General features: G+C 43.2%; 1 protein-coding gene across 2 annotated transcripts; it reads left to right on the forward strand.

Moving 5' to 3' along the window:
- On the forward strand, nt 1-25,534 carry CRK (CRK proto-oncogene, adaptor protein). Of its 2 annotated transcripts, none has more exons than XM_058560143.1 (3): nt 1-338; nt 10,320-10,685; nt 22,914-22,997. In XM_058560143.1, the coding sequence occupies exons 1-3, from the start codon at nt 98-100 to the stop codon at nt 22,919-22,921; spliced, it is 615 nt and encodes a 204-aa protein (XP_058416126.1). In that variant the 5' UTR covers nt 1-97; the 3' UTR covers nt 22,922-22,997. The 2 variants fall into 2 exon arrangements, with proteins under 2 accessions (XP_058416126.1, XP_058416124.1); XM_058560141.1 differs by having other exon boundaries at nt 2-338; nt 10,320-10,855; nt 22,914-25,534.
- The last annotated feature ends 1,455 nt before the right edge of the window (nt 25,535-26,989 follow it).

The following is a 26,989-nucleotide window of genomic DNA, read 5'->3' on the forward strand; positions in this document are numbered from 1 at the left end:
GAGGCTGAGAGCGGAGCCGGTCCGCTGGGCGGCGGGCGCCGGGGCTGGAGGGGCGCGCGGGGCGGCGGCGGCCCAACGTGTAGGCGCGGAGGCGGCCATGGCGGGCAACTTCGACTCAGAGGAGCGGAGTAGCTGGTACTGGGGACGGTTGAGCCGGCAGGAGGCGGTGGCGCTGTTGCAGGGCCAGCGGCACGGGGTGTTCCTGGTGCGGGACTCGAGCACCAGCCCCGGGGACTATGTGCTCAGCGTCTCGGAGAACTCGCGCGTCTCCCACTACATCATTAACAGCAGCGGCCCGCGCCCACCGGTGCCGCCGTCGCCCGCCCAGCCTCCGCCCGGTGAGGGACGGACGGGACGGGAGGCCCCGGGCGGGGGTGAGGGCCGCGGAACTCCCCAGCCTGGCCGGCTGCTCCTCGCGAGCTGACCCTCACGAGGGACGTGGGCAGAGGGCTGGAGTGACCATGGCAGGGGGCAGCCTGCTGCCGGGGCTCATTCCCACCGACGAGCGGGAGTGCGTGGGGGAGGAGGAGCCGCTGACCCAGGCCTTCTCTGGGTGTGACTTGGGAGGACAGCCCAGGGGAAGGGGAACTGCCTCGGTCCCAGGGTGGGGCTAGCGCCTGGGCCAGGCACAAGGGCAGAGCCGGGCAACGTGGGGACAAAGAACTGAGGGGGATGTTGGCACTGCGGGGGCATCGCTTGGCAGCGGTGCCCAGAATGAGTCCGATAATCTTGCAAGTGGCTTTTTAGGCTTGAAACATTTCCTGCAGTGTTGGAGAGCCGGGTTTGGCTATACTCCCCTGGTGGCCTTTGGTAGGAAGTCACCACATACTGGCCCGGAGGGATGGAGACACCTTCAGGAAACCGGTCAGCTTTTTCCTTTCTTGGGCATTTTTCCAAAATACTTTTACCGTCCTCTTCCCCCGCGGAGGACGAAGGTGGTGAGCTGAGTGCCTTGGTGATAGAAGAAAGCCCTCCACGACCAGCCCACAGTAAGGTGACGCCCAGCTGACCGTGTCACAGAGATTTTAGTGTCCAGAGACTGTCCTCCACAATTAGGGGGTTGTAGTTTTCAGAGTGTTTAACGGAGGAAAGATTTTTTTCAGGAAATAAACCAGAAATAAGGCAGTGGAAACAATCCCTTCCCTGGCAGGGAATGGAACTTCATTTTTCCTTGGACTTAAACATTGTCAGTCTTCTACTTTAGGGCGTCTCCGTGCTCAGTAAGTTGGGGCTGTGGCCTGAGTCTTGCTAGGTATTGGGAACAGACCCCACCAAGCTGATTCTCTGAGAATTTAAATTATCTGCACTGGATGTTTCTTGCCAAGCATCATTGAGGTATGACTCTCTTACCCATGCCGTTGGAGGTGTTTGGGAAATGTTAAGGAGATTTTTGCACATAGTACTTGAGATTTGTGAGGGACACGGTAATTCTGAGGTTGTCGTTACCTGTCTAACAGCACAGGAGTTCTGGTGTCTTCTCACTGTTCCCGGGTTGAAGCAGTTTCCTCCTCACCAGCCCAGTCTAGATCCAAGCCAATCTCGTGTGAATTAGGAGGCTTCTGAGCCAGCCTTTGCAGACATGCCCTTTTAGCATAGTCCTAATTTAGGTTTATTCACTCTGGCCAGAAATGGGGGGACAGGATAATCAGTCTCTTTGTTGTTAACCCTTGCCAATTTTTAAAAAGAATGTGGGATCTTTAGTCCACAAATTGTCCTAGGTCTTTCTCAGTCTGGTAGGTTTAATAGCATTATGACAGGAGATGATAATATTGATGTAACATATATTTGCCCTAAACCAGATATTTTCTGCTGTTTACAACCTGCACAGTATCTAGGGTTTTGCATTATAGTTTAGTGACATGATGGCAAACTGTCACCGAAGCTCAGTTCTCAACCTTCTGTATGTGTATGTGTTCTGTTGGTTGCAAAATTTGGAAATGGCAGTAGGCAGGTTTGTTTGAGCTTTCTCCACATGTTGGCATTATGACTTTATATCGCAGCACTTACTTTGGTATTGAGCTCCACCTTTTCATAGCAGATATGAGTTCAGATCCTTGGCCCAAGAGAGAAGGTGAAGATTGCCAAAGTTTGTGGATGGGGTGTGGAAAGTTCATGGGCATTGTGGTAATTCTTTGTGCTGTGTACCCTATTTTTCACATAGGATCCAGTTGCTGTCTTTATCAAGATAACTTAATCTTTATTCTACCCCTCCTACATGAAGCTCTTTTCCTTTTGAAATCACACAGAGGACTTTCTTGAATTTTAGAAAGGCATATACAATATTAATAGCTAACATTTATTGACTGGTTATTCTGTGCCAGGTACTTTGCTGAGTGCTTTATGTGCCTTATCTCATTTACTGTCTGTAACAATCTAGTGAGGAAAGTACTATGATCTCCATTTATTAAAATATTTCCATTTTATAGATGAGGAAAGTGAGAGAGATTCAGTAACTTGCCCAAGGTCACACAACTAGTAAATGACAGAGCCAGAATTTGAACCTAGGAATTCTGACCTGAGTGCTGACACTGTTACACTGTACTCTTTTCTGTCAAAGCCAGTTTCCTTTTGAGATCTCAGCAGTGCACATGGAGGACTCAGTGCTTTTGTCTGTGTCCTAGGGTCTCAGGTTCTATTTAAAGACCAAAAGGAAAGGATCACAAGAAGAAACTGGCTTTAGTGTTCAGACAATACACATCTGCTATCTAAAAGTCAATGATGAAGAGGCTTTTAAAATCTTTATTTGGCAAATGGAATATGGAAAATGAGCTTTTTGCTTAGGATTATATAGTATATTTTGTGGACATAATACCTATGTAAAATATGTATGGAGTGGCCTAGATGTAGTTTTTAGAGTCATAGGAATGGAATAGACCAGGTATTCTCAACCTTTTCCAGTGAACCTATTTGAACTTACCTTAGGTGTTCAGGTCCTACAGGCTACCGATGCTGCCGCAGCCTGGGACTATCCTAGCTGTGCCCCAGGGCCATAGGGCAGGGTTTGGTCAAGTGTCCTGGTCATACTCTGTCAGGTTGGACCTCAAGGTGTACCTCTTGGGAAGGCTTTGCAATCATTGATCTGCTAGTTTCTTCCTCTTGGAACAATGAGGTATCACTAGACCTTGACCAATAGACAGTCAACAAAACTGAATCAGTATGAGTTGGAAGAGTAGTTAACAAGCTTGAGCTCTGGAACCTGGATTTGAATCTCACTTACGTGCCACTTACTGCTTATGTAACTTTGGACAAGTTCTTTAACTTCTCTCTGCCTGAGTTTCCTCATCTGTGAAAGGGAAAATAGTAATACTGACCTCATAGAGTTGTTGTAAGTGTATTAAATGCTTAGGCATGGGGCTGGCATATCGTAAGTACTCAATAAATATTAGATATATTAATCTTATGAACATATAACTATGAGGTTGTGGGGGGGGGAGTTGAAGCAAAATGGAAATCTATTGTTAGCTTTGAGAGGCTCACAGGCATGCATGGTGTAGGTTGGTGAGCACTGGTGAAACAGCATGTCTTAGGGAGTAAGTGCTGGGGTGGAGTGGGGTGGGGTGCATCAGGAAGTATGAAAGGATCTTGGATCCAGTACCTGGAAATAGGATGGCACCTGCTGTTCCCTGCTCAACCCAGAGCCTCCCACCTATTGCCCTAGTGGGTGAGGAGAACATAAAAGCTTGCCTCATTTGGGGGGTCGGGGAGCAGAAGCTAAGGTGGTGATTGTTTGTGCTGCCTCTTCAAGGTGGTGCTGGGCCAAGCTGCTTCTCTGGAGATCCTGTGGGACTGCTGATTACCCGCTGCCCCCTTTTTGTACCTTCAGCTTCTGTGTCATTTGTTTACCTCATCTTCTTTGCAGTTCACAAACCTGATCCTCATGTCTTAGTCTGCAGTATCAGAGTATCCCTCCATCCAGTGGTTCTAGAGAAGTTCTTCAGTGAGTTACTTACAGGTTTTACACCAAAGAAAATTCCATGGTAAAAGAAAGTAGGCTTATTTATTACAAGACTTCTCCAAGCCTTTACTATGCTCATGTGAAATTATGACCCTCCAAAAGAGGGGCAGGTATTGGATATTGGGTTTTTTAAATCTGTCTGACCACAGAACTTTTTGAGAAACATCTTGAGATTCTGTGGAATTTTCTCTGGGAACCAGTGCAGCAGATTCTGAATTTGAGGATGAATTGAAAATTTCTAAAGGAATTCAGAAATTTGGAGGGGTATTAAACTGAATTTGCTTTTTATTGAGCACCTATAATGTACCAGCTACTTTTAGGAACTTTAGATAGATACTTGGCCTCATTGGCCTCATGAGAAGATAAATGACAGCTCATACAGCTAGTAAATGGCAGAGCCAGAATTTATTCAACCCAGTCAGTCTGAATCTGCCAAGTGCCATGCTGACACCCACCATTTTTAGAAAGTTCTATTTGCTTAGGAGACCATGCATCTTTTTTTTTTTTTTTTTGAGGAAGATCAGCCCTGAGCTAACATCCATGCTAATCCTCCTCTTGTTGCTGAGGAAGACCGGCTCTGAGCTAACATCTATTGCCAATCCTCCTCCTCCCCGCCCCGCAAAGCCACAGTAGATAGTTGTACGTCATAGTTGCATGTCCTTCTAGTTGCTGTATGTGGGACACGGCCTCAGCATGGCCTGAGAAGCAGTGCCTCGGTGCGCGCCCAGGATCCGAACCCCGGCCGCCAGCAGCGGAGCACGCGCACTTAACCGCTAAGCTACGGGCCGGCCCAGACCATGCATCTTGACACCTTTTTAGGATACCTTCTCAGATGGAAGTCAGTGGCCTCTTTTTAGCCCTTTGTACTGGGCAGGTGGCGGGGAGTGTTTATCTAAGCAACCTCTGTAAATACCATAGGCAGAGGAGAAGGAAGAGAAGGAGTGGGAATTAAGGAAAGAGGAGGGGAAGAGGAAGTGCTGTGAGATCAAAGAGAGGCTGATAATGGAGCTCCTGTGTTGGTACCCATGCCAGAAGTGACCTGGCCTGTTGTAGCCCACAGAGCTCTTGGGTGTTCTTCATAAAACCTTCAGGGAGTTGTAAAAACTGGTGTAACCCGAGGGCTGAAATGCTTAGAAGTAGTGAGTTGAGCATGTACAGAAACCAAAAGGATAGCTAACTGCTTGCATTGATTTTGATTTCTGGATGTTTTAGTTCATAACTGCACATTCAGAGTCCAGCACAGGTTTGATGTACAGCAAGTCATTGAGTTTTTCCAAGTCCCAGCTATGGGAACCCTGTTGTTGGTTCTGTTCTCTAGACAGACTGGCTGTATCTCCTTCCTTTACCGCCCTTCTGTTTCCTGCCTTTGGGTGTTTGTGGTTGGAAGGAGATGAACTAGGGAAAAGGAGCTGGAGCACATAGCTGTGGTGAGGTGTGGGCTTATTGGGGACTTAATGTATGTTCTGTTCCCCTCCTTTCCTTTCTGGAGTTTGGGTCAGTGAAGCTTGATTGCCCATGTATCTAACTGCTCCAGCAGTACACAACAACAGGTGTTCCTCTGTGGATTATTAAAGTGTCATTAGAATAGAAAAAGGGGCCTGCCCCGTGGCGTAGCGGTTAAGTGCGCGCGCTCCGCTGTTGGTGGCCCGGGTTCGGATCCCAGGCGCGCACCAAGGCACCACTTGTCAGGCCATGCTGTGGCGGTGTCCCATATAAAGTGGAGGAAGATGGGCACAGATGTTAGCCCGGGGCCAGTCTTCCTCAGCAAAAAGAGGAGGGTTGGCATGGATGTTAGCTCAGGGCTGATCTTCCTCACCAAAAAAAAAGAATAGAAAAAGAATTTATAGGTGAAGTAATGTCAAAGATTTCCTTTGGTGTTTTACTTTTATTTCTGTGTCTGTTGGGATTGCCAAGCCAAAAAAGGAAAAATCATAGTGGGCCCAGTTGATACCGTGTAGCATTTGAACAAGAAATGAATGGAACCAGCTTCTTACCTTGACGGCAGATGAGCTGTCAGTTTCTTTCTTTTCAGAATTCTCTCACTGATCTTTTTAAGGGACTTGGCTTAGTGGTCTTACTTGTTTTTCTAAACCCTGTCCTCCCCCCCAAAAAACACATTTCACTTGGGCTAGTAGACTAATGGAGGAACCATAACAATGGATGACAGGGAGTGGTTGTCTTCCTTCTTAGAGTGAAAAGAGTACCTTGGAAATGTTCAGGGATGGTCAGAGCTGCTCTTTCATTGTGATTTTGTTGTATCTGAGAATAGTTTGTTGTTGCTAATATTTTCTTTAAGAACACATCTCCAACTGAAAGTGAAAGCCAGGGGGAAAAAAGAATGTCTTCCTAAGACATTCTGCTTTCCCCGCTGCTCACCAACCACACTGTGTATGCCTTTGTATCCCCAACTATGCCATGAGCTTCTTAAAGCTGGGAACAGATTTTCATTTAATTTCTTTCCCTCACTTCAGAGTTATGTTCATTAAGAAAAATATCTAACACTTACTGAGCACTTACTGTCTGCGAACTGCTGTCCCAAAAAGGTGACTAGTGAAAACCATTTTCGCTGTTGCACCTTGGCATGTAGTTGAGTAAACTCTAGTAAGGGAGCTTTTCTCCCCAGGTGTCATCAGGACCATTTTTTTAAGTCTTGAGTGCTCTGCTGGTGTGAAGGTTCTCCCTACCACTCTGCCCCAGAGGCTCTCTTGACCAGGCAGTGCTAAGTACATCTCCTTGGAGTTCACACTGACCATGTCCTTAACCTGGTTCTGCAGGCTGGAAGGAACACTGAATTAGCCTAGTGTTGGTAGGCAAGGTGGCCAGGTATCTCCTTGCCTACCAGATTTGAATAGGAATAACTCCCCGTCAGTGATCTACTTTAGTGAAGAGAAACTCCAGAATATCGCACCACCGTGTTCTGGTACGGTCATAACCAAAATCATCTCTCCAGTCGTGCACTTGGAACTATTGAAGTTGCATTCTGCTGGTACTGATGAGTGTTTGCCATAGATGGACAGTCCTGGGTCTGGGCATCTATTTCAGCATCTTGAGTTGGAGAGAGAGCCAGCATTACTGAATGTGGACTATTAACTTGTTATAGCTTACAGCCGTGAATTCCATAGATGGACTTTTGCAATATAAGAAATGTGCAACTGTCCTTTAAATTGTGTCTGGGTGTCTTATTATTCATTTGGGTGAAAAGAGAAGGCATTCATCAGTATTCATTCTGTATTGAGGACTTTTGGTTAACTTCCAAAGTTTATCTTTTCACCTCTCCCCAGTAGTGAATTTTAAATGTGTACTGTTTCTGGTCATTCTGGAAGAATTGTTTTCTAACATTGAGCAAAATAATTGGGTCTCGTTTTTTCAGAGTGGCAAATTAATTTAGACTACTAGGCTACCACAGTGTTCCTATTTCACAGCATTAATTGCTGTGGCTTTTTTAGATGAGTGGGCCAGTGTTAATAGGAATAGAGAGGGTAGATAGGTCATGTTCTCTTATCAAAGGACTTGCATAAGTAAGTTTCACAAAATAAGTATAAATAGTCAATAAATATGAAAAACATCAGACAAAGATGATATTTAAAAAGAGATAACATTTCTCCTTATTAAATTGGCAATAATTTAAAAAATGCTGTTTTGGCACAGATATGGAGGAAATGGGAGCTCGTAAACCACTGGTGGGAGTGTAAAATTGTACAAACTTTTTAGAGGGCAATTTGGCAACATAAACTTTAATGTTCTTACCCTTTGATCCAGCTATTGCATTTCAAGTTTATCCTAAGGAAGTAATAAAAAATGTTCATTAATAGATAAGAACAAAAACCCTCATAACAGCATTGTTTGCACTAGTGAAAAGTGGGGAGTAGTTTATAGCCATTAAAAGTCATGTTCTTGGGGCCGGCCCGGTGGCGCAAGCGGTTAAGTGCGCGCGCTCCGCTGCGGCGGCTCGGGGTTCGCTGGTTCGGATCCCGGGCGCGCACCGACGCACTGCTTGGTAAGCCATGCTGTGGCGGCGTCCCATATAAAGTGGAGGAAGATAGGCACCGATGTTAGCCCAGGGCCGTCTTCCTCAGCAAAAAAGGAGGAGGATTGGCAGATGTTAGCTCAGGGCTGATCTCCTCACAAAAAAAAAAAAAAAAAAAAAAAGTCATGTTCTTGAAGAATATGGGGAAATTTTTATTATATAAAATAAAATGTTTTTATAGGAAAAAAGCAAGACACAGAGCTATGTATAGTAACCCAGTTATAAAAACCTTTGTATGTTTATGACATACACACACACAAACATATTACATATATTAAAATCTGGGAGGTTATAACTCAAAATGCTGAGAGTGTCCTGTGGCAGGGTTAAGTCTGATTAAAAAACAACAAACTCGGGCCGGCCCTGTGGCTTAGCAGTTAAGTGTGCGCGCTCCGCTACTAGCGGCCCGGGGTTCGGATCCCCGGCGCGCACCGACGCACCACTTCTCCGGCCATGCTCAGGCCGCGTCTCACATACAGCAACTAGAAGGATGTGCAACTATGACATACAACTATCTACTGGGGCTTTGGGGAAAAAAAAAAAAGGAGGAGGATTGGCAATAGATGTTAGCTCAGAGCTGGTCTTCCTTAGCAAAAAGAGGAGGGTGGGCACAGATGTTAGCTCAGGGCTGATCTTCCTCTCTCTCTCACACACACACACACACACACACACACACACAAACACAAACAACAAACTCCACAAAAACCAATTTTTGTGTGTGTGTGAGGAAGATCAGCCCTGAGCTAACATCCATGCTAATCCTCCTCTTTTTGCTGAGGAAGACCGGCTCTGAGCTAACATCTATTGCCAGTCCTTTTTATCCCCAAAGCCCCAGTAGATAGTTGTATGTCATAGTTGCACATCCTTCTAGTTGCTGTATGTGGGACACGGCCTCAGCATGGCCAGAGAAGCGGTGCGTCGGTGTGCGCCCGGGATCCGAACCCGGGCCGCCAGTAGCGGAGCGCGTGCACTTAACCGCTAAGCCACAGGGCCGGCCCCCCAATTTTCTATAAAGCTATTTATTACTTTATTGGGAAATCAAAAAGTAAAAAACCCAATAAAGATGATTTGATATTTTGGGTGCTTAGCAGAGTGCAAGTAAAAGGTTTGTATTCCTCATTAGAAATTTTGTTTCTTATTTGAACCTATATATGTTCATTTATTATCCTTCAATTCCAGACTCTCAAGATAGAGAGGGAATACATTCTGAAGTATGCCCTGTGTCTAGAGCTGCACACATCTTTGTGTCACGTGAATTTTAAGCATTCCTAATGTGTCCTTTCTCTTGGACCCTCAGTGTGTCATCAGAGGTTGAGGATTTTAACACTTCTTCATTTTCCCAAGCATCCTTGTTTACCTTTTTTTCATGACCTGTTTGCTTCTAAGGGAGCAGTCTAGTTCCCGTGTTTTATTTAAGTGAAGACCTTAGGAATTGCTTTTTAAACAGTTAGCTTCTTAGTTTCTCTTTTTAGGCTCCTTGGTTCTTTTGCCTAATTAAGCTTTTTTTGGCAGTCAGAAATGAAATGGAGATCAGCAATCATAGATAAAAAAGATAGTCTTAAAACTTTTTCTTAGGAATTGTATATTTTTAGATGTGAAGAGAATGAATATATGAGCCTAATGTAGATAGATACCAAGTTCTTCCCACCTCTTCCTGGAATAGCTGCTGGAACCTGTGAAAAAGGAGAGGTTGCTACATGTCCTAAGGTTGAAAAGAGATTGCAATAAAACCTTTAACCTTGTGCTACTCTGTAAATGGGATAGCAGTAGAGCATTTTGGGAGAATGAACAAAAAGTCTACATGTTGCTTTGTCTTTGATCCAGTATGGGAGCAAGTCCTGACTGACCTGGTCTGTCATGGCCTTCTGTTCCTTCTCTGCTGCAGGCGGTGATGGGCATCTTTCTTCTCAGGAAATGTATCAGCTACAGAATATGATTCAGTTTACTGTGAAGGGAAGGGATTATTTTTTTCTAGACAGTTTTTTTTTTCCTGATTAAATATTGACTAAATATGTGTGGGAAATGCTTAAAATCTGCATTTCAGGGGCCAGCCTGGTGGCCTAGTGGTTAAGTTTGGTGTGCTCCGTCTTAGGCCCAGGTTTGGTTCCCAGCCATGGACCTACACCACTTGTCAACGGCCATGCTATGGTGGCACCCCACATACAGAATAGAAGAAGATTGGCACAGATATTAGCTCAGGGCAAATCCTCAAGCAAAAAGAGGAAGATTGGCAATGGGTGTTAGCTCAGGGAAAATCTTCCTCAGCAAAAAAGAAATCTACATTTCATCTCCAGTGTAATACATCTTTAAATAATACCCTGCTCTGTTTTTTTCCAGGGGTGAGCACCTCCAGACTCCGAATAGGAGATCAAGAGTTTGAGTCATTGCCTGCTTTACTGGAATTCTACAAAATACACTATTTGGACACTACAACGTTGATAGAACCAGTTTCCAGATCCAGGCAGGGTAGTGGAGTGATTCTCAGGCAGGAGGAGGCAGAGTATGTGCGAGCCCTCTTTGACTTTAATGGGAATGATGAAGAAGATCTTCCCTTTAAGAAAGGAGACATCCTGAGAATCCGGGATAAGCCTGAAGAGCAGTGGTGGAATGCGGAGGACAGCGAAGGCAAGAGGGGGATGATTCCAGTCCCTTACGTCGAGAAGTATAGACCTGCCTCCGCCTCAGTATCGGCTCTGATTGGAGGTAACCAGGAGGGTTCCCACCCACAGCCATTGGGTGGGCCGGAGCCCGGGCCCTATGCCCAACCCAGCGTCAACACTCCGCTCCCTAACCTCCAGAATGGGCCCATTTATGCCAGGGTAATCCAGAAGCGAGTCCCTAATGCCTACGACAAGACAGCCTTGGCTTTGGAGGTACATAATGTGCAAAATGTAGAAAGAAGAGATCTGTTACAGGGTCTCCCTTTCAAACCTCTTAGAGCTTTGTAGGAATGCTGAATACAAGCACCAGCGTTGTGATGTTGTAGATGTCACACCATTAAGTACTGATTTTGGCATTTAATGTTGGGTTTTCTCTTTTTTATAGAAAACCTATATTGGAATGAGTAAGCTTAAAACTGTATAACTGAATGTTCTGATTGATCTACTAAACATACTTTGACTGCTTTAATAACACTACTTGAATTCGCAGAAATTAACCTAAAATATTTTTTCTTATCCATGTTCTAATCTCTTTCTTTCTGTTTATCATTGTCTAAAATAAAGTGGGCTCACCAGATTTAAGTATAATAAGTGGTCTTTAGCAAAGCACTTAAATGGGATTTTCCCACAAGAACATAATGTTTTTACTTTAGGGGGCATGGGGTTATTTATTATTGAGTGATTGTTTTCATCAAGTAAGAATTCAAGGGTAACAATAAAGCATAGTACAGGTGTGAAGAGACACCTACCCAAAAGTATTAATTCCAAGGAGCAACCAAGGTTTACTTGGTTTTTGTTGTTTAATGCGTTTTACAGGCAAGAAGCCAGTTCTTCCTGAGAAATATTTTTGTCTTTTACTGGTGAATAGTTATCCTTGGTAGCCCATCTCCTTTTGCTCACCATTGCATTCTGTTTATTCTTTTATTCCTCTCTTCAAGAGCTTTGTCTCTTATCTCCTCCCTCCCTCCCTCTCTCTTGCTTTCTTCCTTTCTGAGTTATGCAGAGCTAGTGGTTCAGCATAAAAGCTAGTACATAAGTGGCATACTATCCCATATTTCAGAGCCTACTGATATGGTAACTTGAGTGTAAGCAGATGGCTAACTTTCATTAGCACAGGGTGAAGTTATGTGAGCACAGATTAGCAGAGAAGGGGCAAAAATGTATTCTTGTAAACTAAAATCACTAAATTTTGTTTTCTTTGGGTCATGTTTATACACTGAGGAGTAGGAGCTGCCCTCTGTCTAAGTGGGAGTGTTAGCCCACAGAATAAGCTAGAATTTATTTGAACCAGTCTCCGATATTACTGGATTTGAATTTTTTCTTTTACATTCTGGATAGTAGATGCAAAGGAGGGTTAGTTGAGTCTTAACAGGTATGACTGAAAAATGTGTGTTTTAAAGTGTATATTTTTTGAGATCATGTTGTGACTTAAAAGTATCGTGTCCCTGCTTTAATGAGAAATGAACTGTATGTTGCCTAGGTCACACCACTTTTTCCCAATTAGAGTTTGGAGGATAAGGAAAACAAAAGTTTTTAGCCTCATGTTTTCATTTAAGTTCAGGTGATAGCAGCATCCATCACAGTGCTGTGCACATGACAGATGTGACTCTTGACGGTTATTGCAGCACTGGGTTGGAGTGTGAAAAAAGCATTCCTAGACAAGCCAGCTAACACCCAGGAGAGAATAGTTATCACATTAATTTTGCTTCCATTTGCATTTCCTTTCTCAAAGAGAATTGTTTTTAATGATGCCTGACTTGGTTAGAGGCTTTAGTGCTCAAAAATGGTTGAGCTGCTCTCCCTGCTCTGAAACATAAATCTTGTGAAATAAAAATTTGAGTATGAAACTAGTTTATGATTTCAGTAAGTTTTCTTTTTTGGTTGGTGGTTTTGAGCCACATACGTTGATTGCTGAAGATGGCCTCTTGCAAGTTAGAATAAGTACCCCAAGTAATAGCTTTAGAACACCTTACATACTTAAAAAAATTGTGTTAGTTTAGCATCATAGAATTCTAGAGCTGGAAGGGCCCTTCGATATCCTTATTATATGAAAAAAACTGACGTTTAGACAGATTGAATGGGTTGTTCAAACTAGTTGGAGGTGGAGATATGAACTCAGATCCGCCTTGGTCCCTTTTTTGTTTTTAATTTATTTAATTGTATTTGTTTATTTATTTTTGTGAGGAAGATCAGCCCCGAGCTAACATCTGATGCCAATCCTCCTTTTTTTCTGCTGAGGAAGATTGGCCCTGAGCTAACATCTGTGCCCATCTTCCTCTACTTTATATGGGACGTTGCCACAGCATGGCTTGACAAGCAGTGCGTTGGTGCACGCCCAGGATCCCAACCTGCGAACCCTTGGGCTGCCAAAGCAGAGCGTGCGCACTTAACCGCTTGCGCCACTGGGCAGGCCTGCCTTGGTGCCTTTTCTACCATACCCAAATTCATAGTTTTTTTTTTTTTTTTAATTAATTAATTTATTTTTGTGAGGAAGATCAGCCCTGAGCTAATATCCATGCTAATCCTCTTCTTTTTGCTGAGGAAGACTGGCTCTGAGCTAACATCTATTGCCAATCCTTCTCCTTTTTTGTTTTCCCCAAAGCCCCAGTAGATAGTTGTACATCCTTCTAGTTGGTATATGTGGGACGCGGCCTCAGCATGGCCGGAGAAGTGGTGCGTCGGTGCGCGCCTGGATCTGAACCCGGGCCGCCAGTAGTGGAGCACGCGCACTTAACCGCTAAGCCACGGGGCTGGCCCTACCATACCCAAATTCAGTCTGATTCTTTTTGTTTTATAGCGGTGCTGCTGCCTTGTTCACTGCAGCTTTTGTCTGGTTTCATTGAAAGCATATCCTCAGTTTTACAGTCTATTCAGGGAGGTGCGGTTCTCTTTTCCCATCTCTGGTTTTTCATAGGAGCTGATGCCTAGTCCCTATTGATGTAAGGCTGGGAGATAAGGTTAGGAGACTCTGGCTTTCTGACCTTATCATTCTAGTAAGAAAAACATTCATTGCTCTGTTTGACCCACTATAAATCCAGATCTGTAGACCAGCAAGGTACATTTTAGTGGAGTTTTTTTTTTTTAAGATTGGTCCTGAGCTAACATCTGTTGCCAGTCTTCCTCCTTTTTTTCCTCCCCAAAGCCTCAGTAGGTAGTTGTATATCATAGTTGTACATCCTTCTAGTTGCTCTATGTGGGACGCCACCTCAGCATGGCTTGATGAGCAGTGTGTAGGTCTGCGCCCAGGATCCGAACCTGCAAACCTGGGGCTGCTGAAGCAGAATGTGCAAACGTAACCGCTACACCACCGGGCTGGCCCGTTAGTGGAGTTTTAACTTGAAATTGATATGTGAGAATCCTTGCATTTTAGAATTGGGCAGGACCCTGGAGATAATATATTAGACCAGCACTCTGCAGACTGCTTCTCAGTGTCCTGAGTTCCCAAGGGGTGCCTAGGGAGAGGGGTGGATGGGGAGGAGGATGCAAGTTGAGGAGGAGGCAAGGCTCTGGGTTTCCTCCCTTGCTTCCACCAAAGCAACTCTGTTTTTAACTGTGTTGTATATTGGAGTCGCTATAAGATTTTCTTTGAAGAAAGGGTTTCTGTACTTTAAAAAAATAAATTTAAAAAGCAGTGTTCAAGAACCACATGCTTTCACCTCATGGATGGATATTTCCTTTGTGGTATATTTGCTGTGACTAGAGTCTCCCACTAGAATATAAATTGTTAGATATTTTCTCTTTTCCCACCCACCAGATTTCTCTAGAAGGGATGAAGGCTGTGGAAACAAGGGATTAATGCTAGCTAACAACCAAAGTAGGGGTATTCCTAGGGCCAGCCCCGTGGCTTAGCAGTTAAGTGCGCGCACTCCGCTGTTGTCGGCCTGGGTTCGGATCCCAGGCGCACACCGACGCACCGCTTCTCCGGCCACGTTGGGGCCGCGTCCCACATGCAGCAACTAGAAGGATGTGCAGCTATGACATACAACTATCTACTGGGGCTTTGGGGGGAAAATAAATAAATAATCTTTCAAAGTAGGGGTATTCCTCTGCCCACTGTAGTTCTCTGGGTTAATCAGTCAGCCATATTCTGGAGGAATATAACAGAACAAGACAGACACCATCTGTTCCATCCTGGAGCTCCTAATGAGGACAGATTTTAAACAAATGCAGATATGCTGAGTGTTTGGAAGGAGAGGTATTGGAAATAACACTAGAATAGTGCAGAGGCACCTTTGGTTTTCTGATCTTAGATTTGACCTCAAATTTTGATCTTAGATTTTTGTTTCATGGCCTCTTGGGCGCTGGAATAGTGATAAATCTTATCTTCTAAATTGCAGGTGTTAAAGTTTATTTTAGGGCCAGCCCCATGGCTTAGTGGTTAAGTGCGCGCACTCCGCTGCTGGCGGCCTGGGTTCGGATCCCGGGCGTGTACCGACTCACTGCTTCTCCAGCCATGCTGAGGCCGCGTCCCACATACAGCAACTAGAAGGACGTGCAGCTATGACATACAACTATGTACTGGGGCTTTGGGGGAAAAAAATAATAAATAAAATTATGATTGATAGCGTCTAAAAAAATAAATAAATAAAGTTTATTTTATACCTCTATAGACTGTCCAGGATAATCACATTATCTTGAAATGTGCTAGTCATGTAACTTCTATTCTCTGATTCAACCTGGCATTTTGCCTTTGACAGATGATAATGATAAGACTTCAGAGTAACTAAGGATCTTCTTGGGTATGCTTAGGCTTGGACCTGTTTGTCAGAGCACAGATAGGGAGGGTGTAAAGTGTTTTGGGTCCCTGATTATATGCAGCAGTGACTACATTAACTCCACATCTCCCCGTGTGGAATTCTATAAAACCTAAGTTGTTAAGGTATTTTGACCTATTACTGGCAAAAAAAAAAAAAATGAGATTGGAAGGTATAAGAACATGAGTGGCAAGTTCTTGCTGTGTCCAGTTTGTCTTTTTCTGGAATTTTAGCTATAGGTTTTTTTCCTGTGCATTGAGACAGTGTCTACTTTCCCTCTCCCTTCCATCCTTTTTGGACATCTTCATTTCAAATCAATCTCAGTGGGAGGAGACTTGCAAGTAACTAATCGGGCTCTCAGACATCAAAGGTAGGCCCTCTGGTATCTTCACAGATGATTTTTATTTTTATTTAAAAAAAAACTTTTTTTTAACTTTATTTATTTATTTTGTTCCCCCAAAGCCCCAGTAGATAGTTGTATGTCATAGCTGCATATCCTTCTAGTTGCTGTATGTGGGACATGGCCTCAGCATGGCCGGAGAAGCGGTGTGTCGGTACGCACCCAGGATCCGAACCCAGGCCGCCAGCAGCGGAGCGCGTGCACTTAACCGCTAAGCCATGGAGCCGGCCCCCACAGATGATTTTTAAACATCTATTTGAATATCTCTATTTTTGGGGAACTTGGTATCAACCAAACAGTGTAATTCGGAGGTTCCAAACTTTCTTGGTTCATAGCACCCATAATGTCTCAGTAATATTTCACAGTGCTCCAGGCCAAAAGAAATACCTAACGGTTCCATTTAGGCACCCCTCTGAGTTTGCTCCATTGCCTCTGCCACTGTACAGTTTGGGAACCTCAGTCTAGTTCATTATATTAGTTTTTTAGAAAATTCTTGGGGCCGGCCCCATGGCTTGGCCGTTAAGTGCGCGAGCTCCACTACTGGCGGCTGGGTTTGGATCCCGGGCGTGTACCCACGCACCGCTTCTCCGGCCATGCTGAGGCGGCGTCCCACATACAGCAACTAGAAGGATGTGCAGCTGTAACATACACCTATCTACTGGGGCTTTGGGGAGAAACGGGGAAGAAAAAGGAGGAGGATTGGCAATAGATGTTAGCTCTGGGCCGGTCTTCCTCAGCAAAAAGAGGAGGATTGACATGGATGTTAGCTCAGGGCTGATCTTCCTCACCAAACAAACAAACAAACAAATAAATAAATAAATCATTCGTTCATTCATTCATTCATTCTTTTAAGCTAAAATGTACCTACTATGTGTGATCACCTCCCCACCTCTCACCACGGGGATGGGGAACTTAGTTTCAGGTGTCATCAGTTGTTGAGCTAGAGAAGATCTTCTCTGACTTGGACTAGAACAGGGTAAAATCCGTCTTTTAGGTTGTGGTGGGATACTTTGTCTCTTCACCTGGAAGTCTACCAGTTAAATCATGAAGACCTGCAACTTTCCACCAGTACAGTGCATGCCCATTTCAGTCCATCTCTGAGACACGTGAATCATTAAAGCTGAACTGTCCTCACTTGTTTTCGTTGATTTGAAAGACTGTAGATAGGCCCTAAATATTACCTATTCCTTAGATCAGGGGTCTGCAAACTTGGTTTCAGTAAAGGGCTTTACAGGTCATATGGTCTCTGTCACAACCGCTCAGCTCTGCCATTGTAACAAGAAAGCAGCCACAGACAAAACAATAAATGAGCTTGCTGTGTTGCAATAAAACTGTTTACAAAAACAGACAGCAAGCTGGATTTGGCTCATGGGCCATAATTTGCTGACCCCTATCTTAGGTTGCTATAGTTTTCTTAACTCTTTTTCTCCTTCAGCCAAATCTTAAAATGTTTACTAAATGCATTCTTGGTGTGTTTGAAAATGTTTGAAGACAAGGCCCCCGTACGCCATCTCTGTACTTGCTTTTCCTTGGCTTTATTTATATGAATTTGTACGTGTTTCCTGCCCTGAGCTCACTGGAATCTTGCAGCAAGTCTGGATCAAAGGAACGCTGGCAATTGTTGATGCCTTTCCTGTTAGATAATAGGGACAAAACTAGAAAAGCAGTCACCTGGGGTTATACTGGCAAGGGAGGTCACACAGTTCCCTGATGTCTCCTGTTGAGTGAATACCAAAAATTAATGCCGTTTGGCTTCCAATTTCTTTCTCATTATCGTTGGAATTCACTGGTGAAGATCAACTGGGTAATCTTTTGCTTCTGGACCAATTCTAGATGTGACGACAAGTGTACCAAAATCGTGATTGACTTTGGGAACTACACAGAGCTGGGGAAGTATTTATTTATTTTTTGTGAGGAAGGTCAGCCCTGAGCTAACATCCATGCCCATCTTTCTCCACTTTATGTGGGACACCACCACGGCATGGCCTGACAAGCGGTGTGTTGATGCGTGCCTGGGATCCGAACCTGGGCCGCCGGCAGCGGAGCGCGCACACTTAACCGCTACGCCATGGGGCCGGCCCCAGAAACCAGTATTTATCAAGTTCTCTGGGAGTGAAGAAACTGAAGTAACCACATCCAGTCCTCTTTACAGATGATACCATGGTTTACTTCCAGCCTTGCTGCTAAGGATGTGGCACAGGATTGGGAGACTGAACAACTGACTGGTAACTAAAACAGTACCTCAGTGGTGAAAGAATCATCACTGTCTCTCTTTTACAAGGTGTTAGTGATGTCTGCCTTGTAAAAAGAAAGGTTAACTGCTTTGTACTGCTTCAAGTCCTTCATAAGGTCTTTTTTCGTTGGTAGGCAAATTAGGATTTTTTTTCCATCTATTACTTGAATTTTGAAATCAGTAGTGTTAGAACTACGGTTATTACTGCACTCACTGATTAGTACATTCCTTTGTACCTTAAGATCGTAACATTTCTGGGGCGAATATTCACTCTTGGTTTCTTTGTCTTTGAAATAGTACATCAAGTTTCAAACTTATACATATCCCCCTCACCTTCCCTGGTTTGGCCTTTGGGAATTCTGCTTTAGTGGTTTGTTGCCTTACAGGAGGAGGAGCACAAATTCTGGTGTCATTTCGGACTTGGAGAGAGACTGCACTTAGTGGAGCACCATGTTCTTAGACTGCCCTGCCTTCCTTCGCTCTCCCCACCCTCACCTTGCAGACTTGACAGCCACCCTTCCAAACTGTTGAAGTGCTAGGGCCTCATCTAGTCTCTAAGGATAGTCATGTTGCCTTTGGGACTGTACTTGACCCTAGAAGTCCCCCTGTGCTTTGAATATTTCAGGAGAAAAAGTTCATAGGGTACAAAGGGTTATTTATTTATTTATTTATAATTTTATTTATTTATTTATTTTCCCCCCAAAGCTCCAGTAGATAGTTGTATGTCATAGCTGCACATACTTCTAGTTGCTGTATGTGGGACGCGGCCTCAGCATGGCTGGAGAAGCGGTGCGTCGGTACGCGCCTGGGATCTGAACCCGAGCCACCAGCAGCGGAGCGTGCACACTTAACTGCTAAGCCACGGGGCCAGCCCCAAAGGGTCATTTAATTTTAGTAAGGTCTTCCTTGAAATAATTGTACTTGAAGGCCACTTTAGGCAGGTTAATTAGGCCAATTAACTGCTTACAACTTTTCTCTTTTATCCATGTAAAAATCAGAATCGGGGGCCGGCCCTGTGGCGTAGCGGTTAAGTGCGCGTGCTCTGCTGCTGGCGGCCGGGTTCGGATTCCGGGCACGCACCGACGCACCGCTTGTCAGGCCATGCTGTGGCGGCATCCCACATAAAAGTGCAGAAAGATGGGCATGGATGTTAACTCAGGACCAGTCTTCCTTGGCAAAAAGAGGAGGATTGGCATGGATGTTAGCTCAGGCTGATCTTCCTCACAAGAAAAAAAATAAATAAAAATCAGAATCATTTCAGAGTCATGGCGTAGCCCTTCTTTCACCCCCTGATGTTTGGACCTCTCTGCCAAGAACCTAATCAACTGTAAAACAGATTTTGGATCTCGGAATATGGTGTGGTTTTCCTGAGCCTTATTCTATAGAGTAGACCCAAAAGATTGTGTATGTTAGAGATGGCTCAGATGTTGTCCAAAGGTCTAATTTGCACGTAATTCCTCCTCCCTAGTAACATCTTGCCTTATAGGAACCTCTACTCATTTCTCCCTTCGAACTCTAAAAGAAGAAAGGTCTGAGGGCAGATCAGCAAGTTTTTTTGTTTGTTTTTTTTTTGTGCGTGTGAGGAAGATCAGCCTTGAGCTAACATCCGTGCCCGTCTTCCTCTACTTTATATGGGATGCCTCCACAGCGTGGCCTGACAAGCGATGCGTTGGTGCGCGCCCAGGATCTGAACCCGGGCCTCCAGCAGCGGAGCGCGCGCGCTTAACTGCTAAGCCCCAGGGCTGGCCCCCAGATCAGCAAGTTTTGACCTGCTTGTGGAGAAGCTAGTGTGGTTCTGTGGTACTGATAACAGCAAGGGGCTGGGCTGGTCCACATTTCAACCTACTCTTCACTTCTTAGAGCTTTGTGGGATGTGATTTGAGATGGCACTTTGAATGCTTAAGAATGAAGACAATATAATATTGAGAGAAAAGAGAGGTATTTAAATGTAGATTTTGGTATCAAGTAGAATGATGTGCTTGAGGATGTATCCTGAAGAACTGTCTTCTACAAAACACCTAGAAAAGCTAGATAAAATATAACAAACATACTCTTCTTTTCACCTTTTTATTTAGATTTGAAATCATTCAGTAAAATGTACTAATCCTAAGTATACAGCCTGATGAGTTTACATGCATATACACCTATATGATAACCACCCAGATGAAAGTATAGAATGTATCCAGCCCTCCAGAATGTTCCCTAATGTCCCTGTGTGTGTTTTTAATATCTGTAAGATGATGGATTCAGATATAACAGCTATTAGGGTTGTTAACTGGGATGTCGTCAAACCAGCTTCTTAAAAGAAACTGTCCCCTTTGTCCTCATCTGGAGGGAAACCTAACATGAGTGGCAATTTAGATTTTTGGCATGAGCATAAACATTCCCTCAAACATTTTTCTCTTTCTTAAGGTGCAGGGACTGACTTATATTATCCGGGTCCAGCTACCAAAAGAGCACTTAGTGTGACGTGAGTGTTTTAACAGATAGTACAAATAAATACTAAAAATGGGGAAAAGAAGTGCTTTTTATTGACCTTAACATAACAAGGGGCCAGCAGCACAGGTGCATTAATTCCAGTAATATGTGCTGAGTGTGAAGGGTAGGGAGTCAAGGGTAGCTGACAGGTCAGAAATGAGGAAGATTCATTAAGGAATATCAAATGTTACAGAGCTGATGTTAAGCCTAGCTTTGTGCAACACTGCGAGAGTTTTATAAAGGGAGCAAGTGAGATAAAGTCTGAGAACTAGAATTGGGGAAGAAATCTTTTAGACTGTTTTTATTAGCAAGGAAATTTTCACTTGATATCCTGGTCTTCCTCTCCCCAAAGACTGTGTGAAAATCTTTGCTTGTCATAGTTGGCCTGCTTGGATGTCAGGAACTTTGAATTGAAAGATTGCTGGGGGGCTGGCCCCGTGGCTTAGCGGTTAAGTGCGCGCGCTCCGCCACTGGCGGCCCAGGTCGGATCCCGGGCACGCACCGACGCACCGCTTCTCCGGCCATGCTGAGGCCGCGTCCCACATACAGCAACTAGAAGGATGTGCAACTATGACATACAACTATCTACTGGGGCTTTGGGGAAAAAAAAAAAGGAGGAGGAGTGGCAATAGATGTTAGCTCAGAGCTGGTCTTCCTCAGCAAAAAGAGGAAGATTAGCATGGATGTTAGCTCAGGGCTGATCTTCCTCACAAAAAATAAAAATAAAAAAAAATAAAGATTGCTGGGAATAAACAGAACCCTGGTGCCAACAGCCTGTAGGGGTTGGATCTGCTTGCAAGGATGGATGTGCAATATCATCCATCCCTCTTGTCCCCTTACACCATCAGCCTTAATCTTTACAATATCAGCAGACTCAGCAGCTACTACTTTTCCTCACCCTTGTATCTTATCCGTTGTCTCTCTGATATTCCCTGGTTTCTATCTTCCTTTCTCAGCATACTGTGACCCCCACAAACACTTTAGGACTCGGTGGTTTTCAGATAATTCTTTAGGAAGTTACAGATGAGCCAGTAAGGAGGCAAGCTGTTTCCTCTGTGAGTGTGATCAAGCTCGTTCTAGAGAAGGCACTGGGTCTAGACTTGAGTTGGTATTGCCCCACAGACATTCTTAGGGAACCCGTGAGCCCCTGGGAGCATAATTTGAAAGTTCCTGGTGTAATAGAGAGAGTATAAATAGGCTTTGGAGCCAGATAGTGTCTGGGCTCAAATCCCAGCCCTGCCACTGGATGTGTGACCTCAGGTATATCATGTAATTGCTCTGAAACTCAGTTTTTTCATCTGTAAAATGAAAATAATTCCTGTCTTAGAAGGTTGTTATAATGATTAGAGAATAATTTCTATAAAATACCCTTTATAGTACTTTATGAAAGTTCAACAAATAGTAGTTACTGACTTAATAAAACCAAATGAACAGTTATGCTTAGAAACCACTTAATATGCTCAGAACTCAGATGTTGGTAATTGAAGGATAGTCATAAAATTCTTTAGTCTGATGTCATCTGGGGCCTTATCTCACCATTGTTCAATATTTTGTCACAGAGTGAATCCGTTTATCAGACTGACCTTGTCTTAAGTTTCATAGCAGGATAGAGGTGAGGTATATTCTGGATTGTCAAAACTTTATATTGCAACAGGAAGCTTTTTATAATAGCACCAAGAACATGATGTCCCCTTATTATTAATGAACAGGTACCAAATAGCATTGAGGGAGCAACAAGGTCTGTCATTACATGGAGGAGTCGGGTAGGGGGACTGGCAGGCAGTGGCGTGCCAAGTAGAGCTTACTGAAGAAGTTGGAGGCTTTTCAGGGGGCTGATGGAATTAGGAGTTTTGGTCTGTACCTTCCCAAGTGGAAAGGTGATGAGAACACTTCATTTTCTGGGACCAAGTGAAGTATATTTCCCATGATTGCCTTCTGCTCTCCAAGCAGTAGCAAGCCAGAATATGTGTATGAGAATGGGCTGGGGGTTGTGCTGCTGCTGTATGCCAGTGAGGGGGTGGTGCTTCTTCCCCTAGGCCAGGGCCTGTGGGGCAGGCAGGAAGCTAAGGGTAGTGGATACAAAGAAAAGGCATACTATCTCACTCTAGTTGGGGTTGCTCATCCAGAGACACTTGGGATTTCCAAAAAATAGCATTTTCTAGGATCCTTTCTATTTTCTGTACTCTGTGTATTTTCCTGCACTTCCAAAATCACTTCTTCTTTCTGCCTGCATTAACCATAAGTAATCAGTCTGGTGGCTGGGGCTTGGGAGGCAGCGAATAGCCATTTCTGTAATGTCAGCCCTAGAGTAATCACGTGGGCAGGGTATGCCTAACCAGAGAATGGAGTTTTTCAGCTTATGTTCATAACTGGAAATAAAGTGCTCTCCTTATTCTCCTCCTGCAGGTCGGTGAGCTGGTAAAGGTTACGAAGATTAATGTGAGTGGTCAGTGGGAAGGGGAGTGTAATGGCAAACGAGGTCACTTCCCATTCACACATGTCCGTCTGCTGGATCAACAGAATCCCGATGAGGACTTCAGCTGAGTATAGCTCAACAAACAGTTTTGCTGACAGATGGGAACAATCTTTTTTTTTTTTTTTCCAATTGCCATCTATACAATTTTCTTACAGATGTCAAAACAGTCTAGTTTATATAAGCATTCTGTTGTTACCTGTGACCTTTATTAGACTGAACTACTCCATCCCTAGGCTCATTTACCATATTCAGGGTACGAAACTGGAGGGCTTGTGTGTTAACTTCTGATTTGGCAATTTTAGGTGGTAGCAGCAGCCATGCCTGAGTGTATCAGAAGGGATAGGTGTCTTGACTCCTTTCTCTCAGGCACTGCACATCAGCCTGTGGAAAACTGATGGACAGGAGAGGAGTGTTGCACACTGCTTACCCTGATTTATTCAGTGGTTTTGTTTTCATTCTGAAATCATGCTATCAAATGGCCGTAGACTGTTCCCTTCCACCCCCATGAAGTAATCATGCACCATGTGAATAGTACCCAGTGGGATTGCTTTTTCATTTATAGAACATGACCATTCTATGACTCATTCTGACAGTTCAATCCTGAGAATTCTGAGGACACTACTAGAAGCATTTGTCTTCCTTCCTAGTCAATGCTTCATACTTTTTCTTGGGAATCTTTTAACCCTTGTCATTCTTCTTCCCCAAACCCACAGATAGTTAACTCTCAAGATAAGTGTTTATTTTCATTCCAGATGACAAGCAGGATGTGCAGAGCACTTTATTCAGTGCATAGCTTTAAGCCAGTATTGGATTCACTGAGTTGACAGCCAAACTCCCAGCTCTCTGCCTTCCCTCAAGGGGTCATAGTAGGTTCACACTGCTGCCGCAGCTAAATAGACTTCTGGCTAATGGGATCCAGCAGGGCCATTTCTCCTGAGGGCCAGTATCTTATTAGAATTCTTAGCTTCTACTTGGAGTGGAAGGACCAATCACTTAGAATATTCCATAGAAGGTTGTGGGGCCAAATTCTGCCCTTTGCTTTATGTGGAACTTGTATAGAAGTCAAGTTAAAATTACATGAGTTTGGGGATAGGGTTAATGCTTTGAAAAATGTTTGACCCAATCGTGAATTACTTATGTATTATTCATTTCACATGGCCAGAATAGTGCTTGAAGTGCATTACATTATAAACTACCTTCATTTTTGGTTCTTTTTATGTTCAACTTGAGTTTACAAACCCTTTAAAGTATGGAGTGGTTTATATGTGGTCGGGTGCTCCAAAGAATAGACTTCTGAGACCAAAAATGATCTAGGCTATTTAGACTACAATATGAAACTTGCAAAGTTAGTTTTCAGTCTAGAAAGGCACTTACTGGTCTGTGTTGTGATATGACCAATAGAAACACCTTATATTTTGCTTTGAGCCTCATTTTAGAAAAGTAATGTATCTTTCTAATTGTTTTGCATAGGTTAATGATTAATTTGCATTCTTTGAACATATACCAAATCATGGTATCCCAGTGACTAACATAATGCCCGGCACAATTGGTCTGCAGATGTTTGTGTGAGTGAACGAGGGGCATGCAGAAGCTCATTATATGGCACAGAGAAGCCAGCTGGCACAGGATTACATGCATTACCACAAGCAAACTAATGAGTTGACGCTAATTTAATATATTTTTACCTCACACTAAGGTAGTGCTTGATAAAGACATTAATACTCGACTTTTAAAATGTTAGCACAGAGCTATGCACATAGTGGGTGCTCGATAATGTTGAATGAACAGATTTGCAATACTAGACTTAATTCCATCTGACTACTCTTAAATTTTCTGTTAGAGTATAGATACTGTAAAATCCAAATACACATTAAATCTTGTTTTCCTGAAAGTATGACATCTAAAATATTTGTAGAAAAACCTTGTCACAACTGATTTGAATGTTTATATTTTCTTTTGACTTTGATATTGGCCTGTAATGTCTCTTTTCATCATATGTAATATTAGTGGAACATGCAACTCTACCCAAATCATAAGAATTTCTCAATGATGGGTTGTCCGAAGCCATTACATGAACTATTGGATTGGATTTGGCTGGATGTGGCAGTTGTTGGACCTTAAGAAATCAAAGGACTTCTTATAAGTATCTTCCAAAAGCAAATGCTAGAATCCTATTCAAGTGCATATGTACATTGTCACTGAGCAAAGTAAACTGAAATTGGCTGCTATATTTTATATATAATCATTTCTGCAAAAGCCCATTTTTTGGATACTAATATTTGACATGGTTAATTCTTATTAATTTGTTGGAATTGTTTATTGTTAATATTGCAAATAGATAATTTTTAATTATCCTTAAGTAACATTTCACTTTTAGTGGTTTGAAATGGGTAATAAGCAAACCAGTTTGAAATAAAATATGAACATGTGCCATTGTATTATAACACTATACACTTTCTTGACAGTTAAATTTTAAAAAAAATGTTTTTTTTGTAGCATGTATTGTATATGTTTATAGTATATGTAGTAAATAAAAATATGGCCAAATGTTTGGCTTGGTGATCTTTTGAAGAAAGTAATCTTTGAATATGTATCTCAAAAGAGCTAAATCTTTTATGCTTAGAGACTAAGAGGTGTTTGCCCTCAGCAGCCTACAAATAATCATATAATCAGATAAACAATTATACACTCTCTGTGGATACTCATGAAAGGTGGGATTAATCATTGATGATATTTGGAAAGGTCTCCAGAAGTCACGAAATACTGATTTGAGGGGAACATAAGAAGAATGATTGTATAATGACCAGGAGGGCCGGCCCTGTGGCTTAGCAGTTAAGTGCGCACGCTCCGCTGCTGGCGGCCCGGGTTCGGATCCCAGGCGCACACCGACGCACCACTTCTCTGGCCATGCTGAGGCCGCATCCCACATGCAGCAATTAGAAGGATGTGCAGCTATGACATACATCTATCTACTGGGGCTTTGGGGGAAAAAAATAAATAAATAAAAAATTATATAATGACCAGGAAGCTGGAATGATGTGGACAGAGAACATCCAACTTGTCCAGAAATGGTTATGTGAGGATGTAAAGAAAATAAGGATGTGGTAGGGAGCTTTGTAAAGCAAACAAGAAGTTTGGATGTTATACAATAGATTCTTAAAGTGTTAGTGTAGATATCCAGCGTAATTTCTCTGTTTTTATGTAAATAGCACATTTTCAGGGTAGATAATTTAGAAAATACAAAAAAAAACGTTGAACATGTTCTTCCCATCCTTTCTCAAAGCACATATATATATATATATCTGTCTGTATATATATATATAGACAGATACACACAGTGTGTGAATATGTATACCTAAAAGGTTGACATTATACTCTGTAGTTTTGTGTTCTATGGGTGGTGAAGTTTTAAAATGAATAGGACAGTCTGCCAGTTGTTACATGGTATTCTGCCTTGGACCCAAAACACAACATCTAGTTACTGCTGTAGACATATTAAGGTATGCCAACCCAGAGTTAAATAAAGAAAAATACTCCGAAGAGAGTCTGCTTTGGCTTATACAAGCTTAACAGCAAGGTGATTTAAGTATGTTTCAACTTTTTATCAATAAAACAAATTGCTAAAATCTTGCTTTAATATGTTGAGGAGTGTTATATAGCCTGGAGTGTTCATACCAGCTCTTATATTTTGTGACCTTGATCTTCAGATTAAATTCTATTCCTGTTACAGATATGAAGAGAGAAGAGGCCCCCTTCATAGAAGAAAATGTGGAAATAGTCTTCCTAAGTTTGGCAGGAGGAGGCTAAGAATTTGGAGCTCTGCTGCCACACATGTCCTGAAGAAAAGGAAATGGGGGAGATAAGGTAGGGGACAAAGGAGAGTTAGCCATCAAGAAGTGAGGTTCAGAAAGAGCAGTGCTTGAAGATCCGCTAGGGATACAGGATGAAGGCAAGCAGAAATACATGCATGCCCAGGCTGGCTTTTGGTCCAGGGGATGTTTCCAAT

This window comes from Diceros bicornis, chromosome 18, assembly GCF_020826845.1.
Source record: "Diceros bicornis minor isolate mBicDic1 chromosome 18, mDicBic1.mat.cur, whole genome shotgun sequence".
Lineage (NCBI taxonomy): Eukaryota > Metazoa > Chordata > Mammalia > Perissodactyla > Rhinocerotidae > Diceros > Diceros bicornis.

Excerpts from the sequence above, each read along its gene's own strand:
- CRK (XM_058560141.1), top strand. The coding sequence starts at position 98 with ATGGCGGGCAACTTCGACTCAGAGGAGCGGAGTAGCTGGTACTGGGGA. Across the intron at positions 339-10,319 it reads GCCCGCCCAGCCTCCGCCCG|GGGTGAGCACCTCCAGACTC; the intron begins GTGAGGGACGGA and ends GTTTTTTTCCAG. Across the intron at positions 10,856-22,913 it reads AGACAGCCTTGGCTTTGGAG|GTCGGTGAGCTGGTAAAGGT; the intron begins GTACATAATGTG and ends CTCCTCCTGCAG.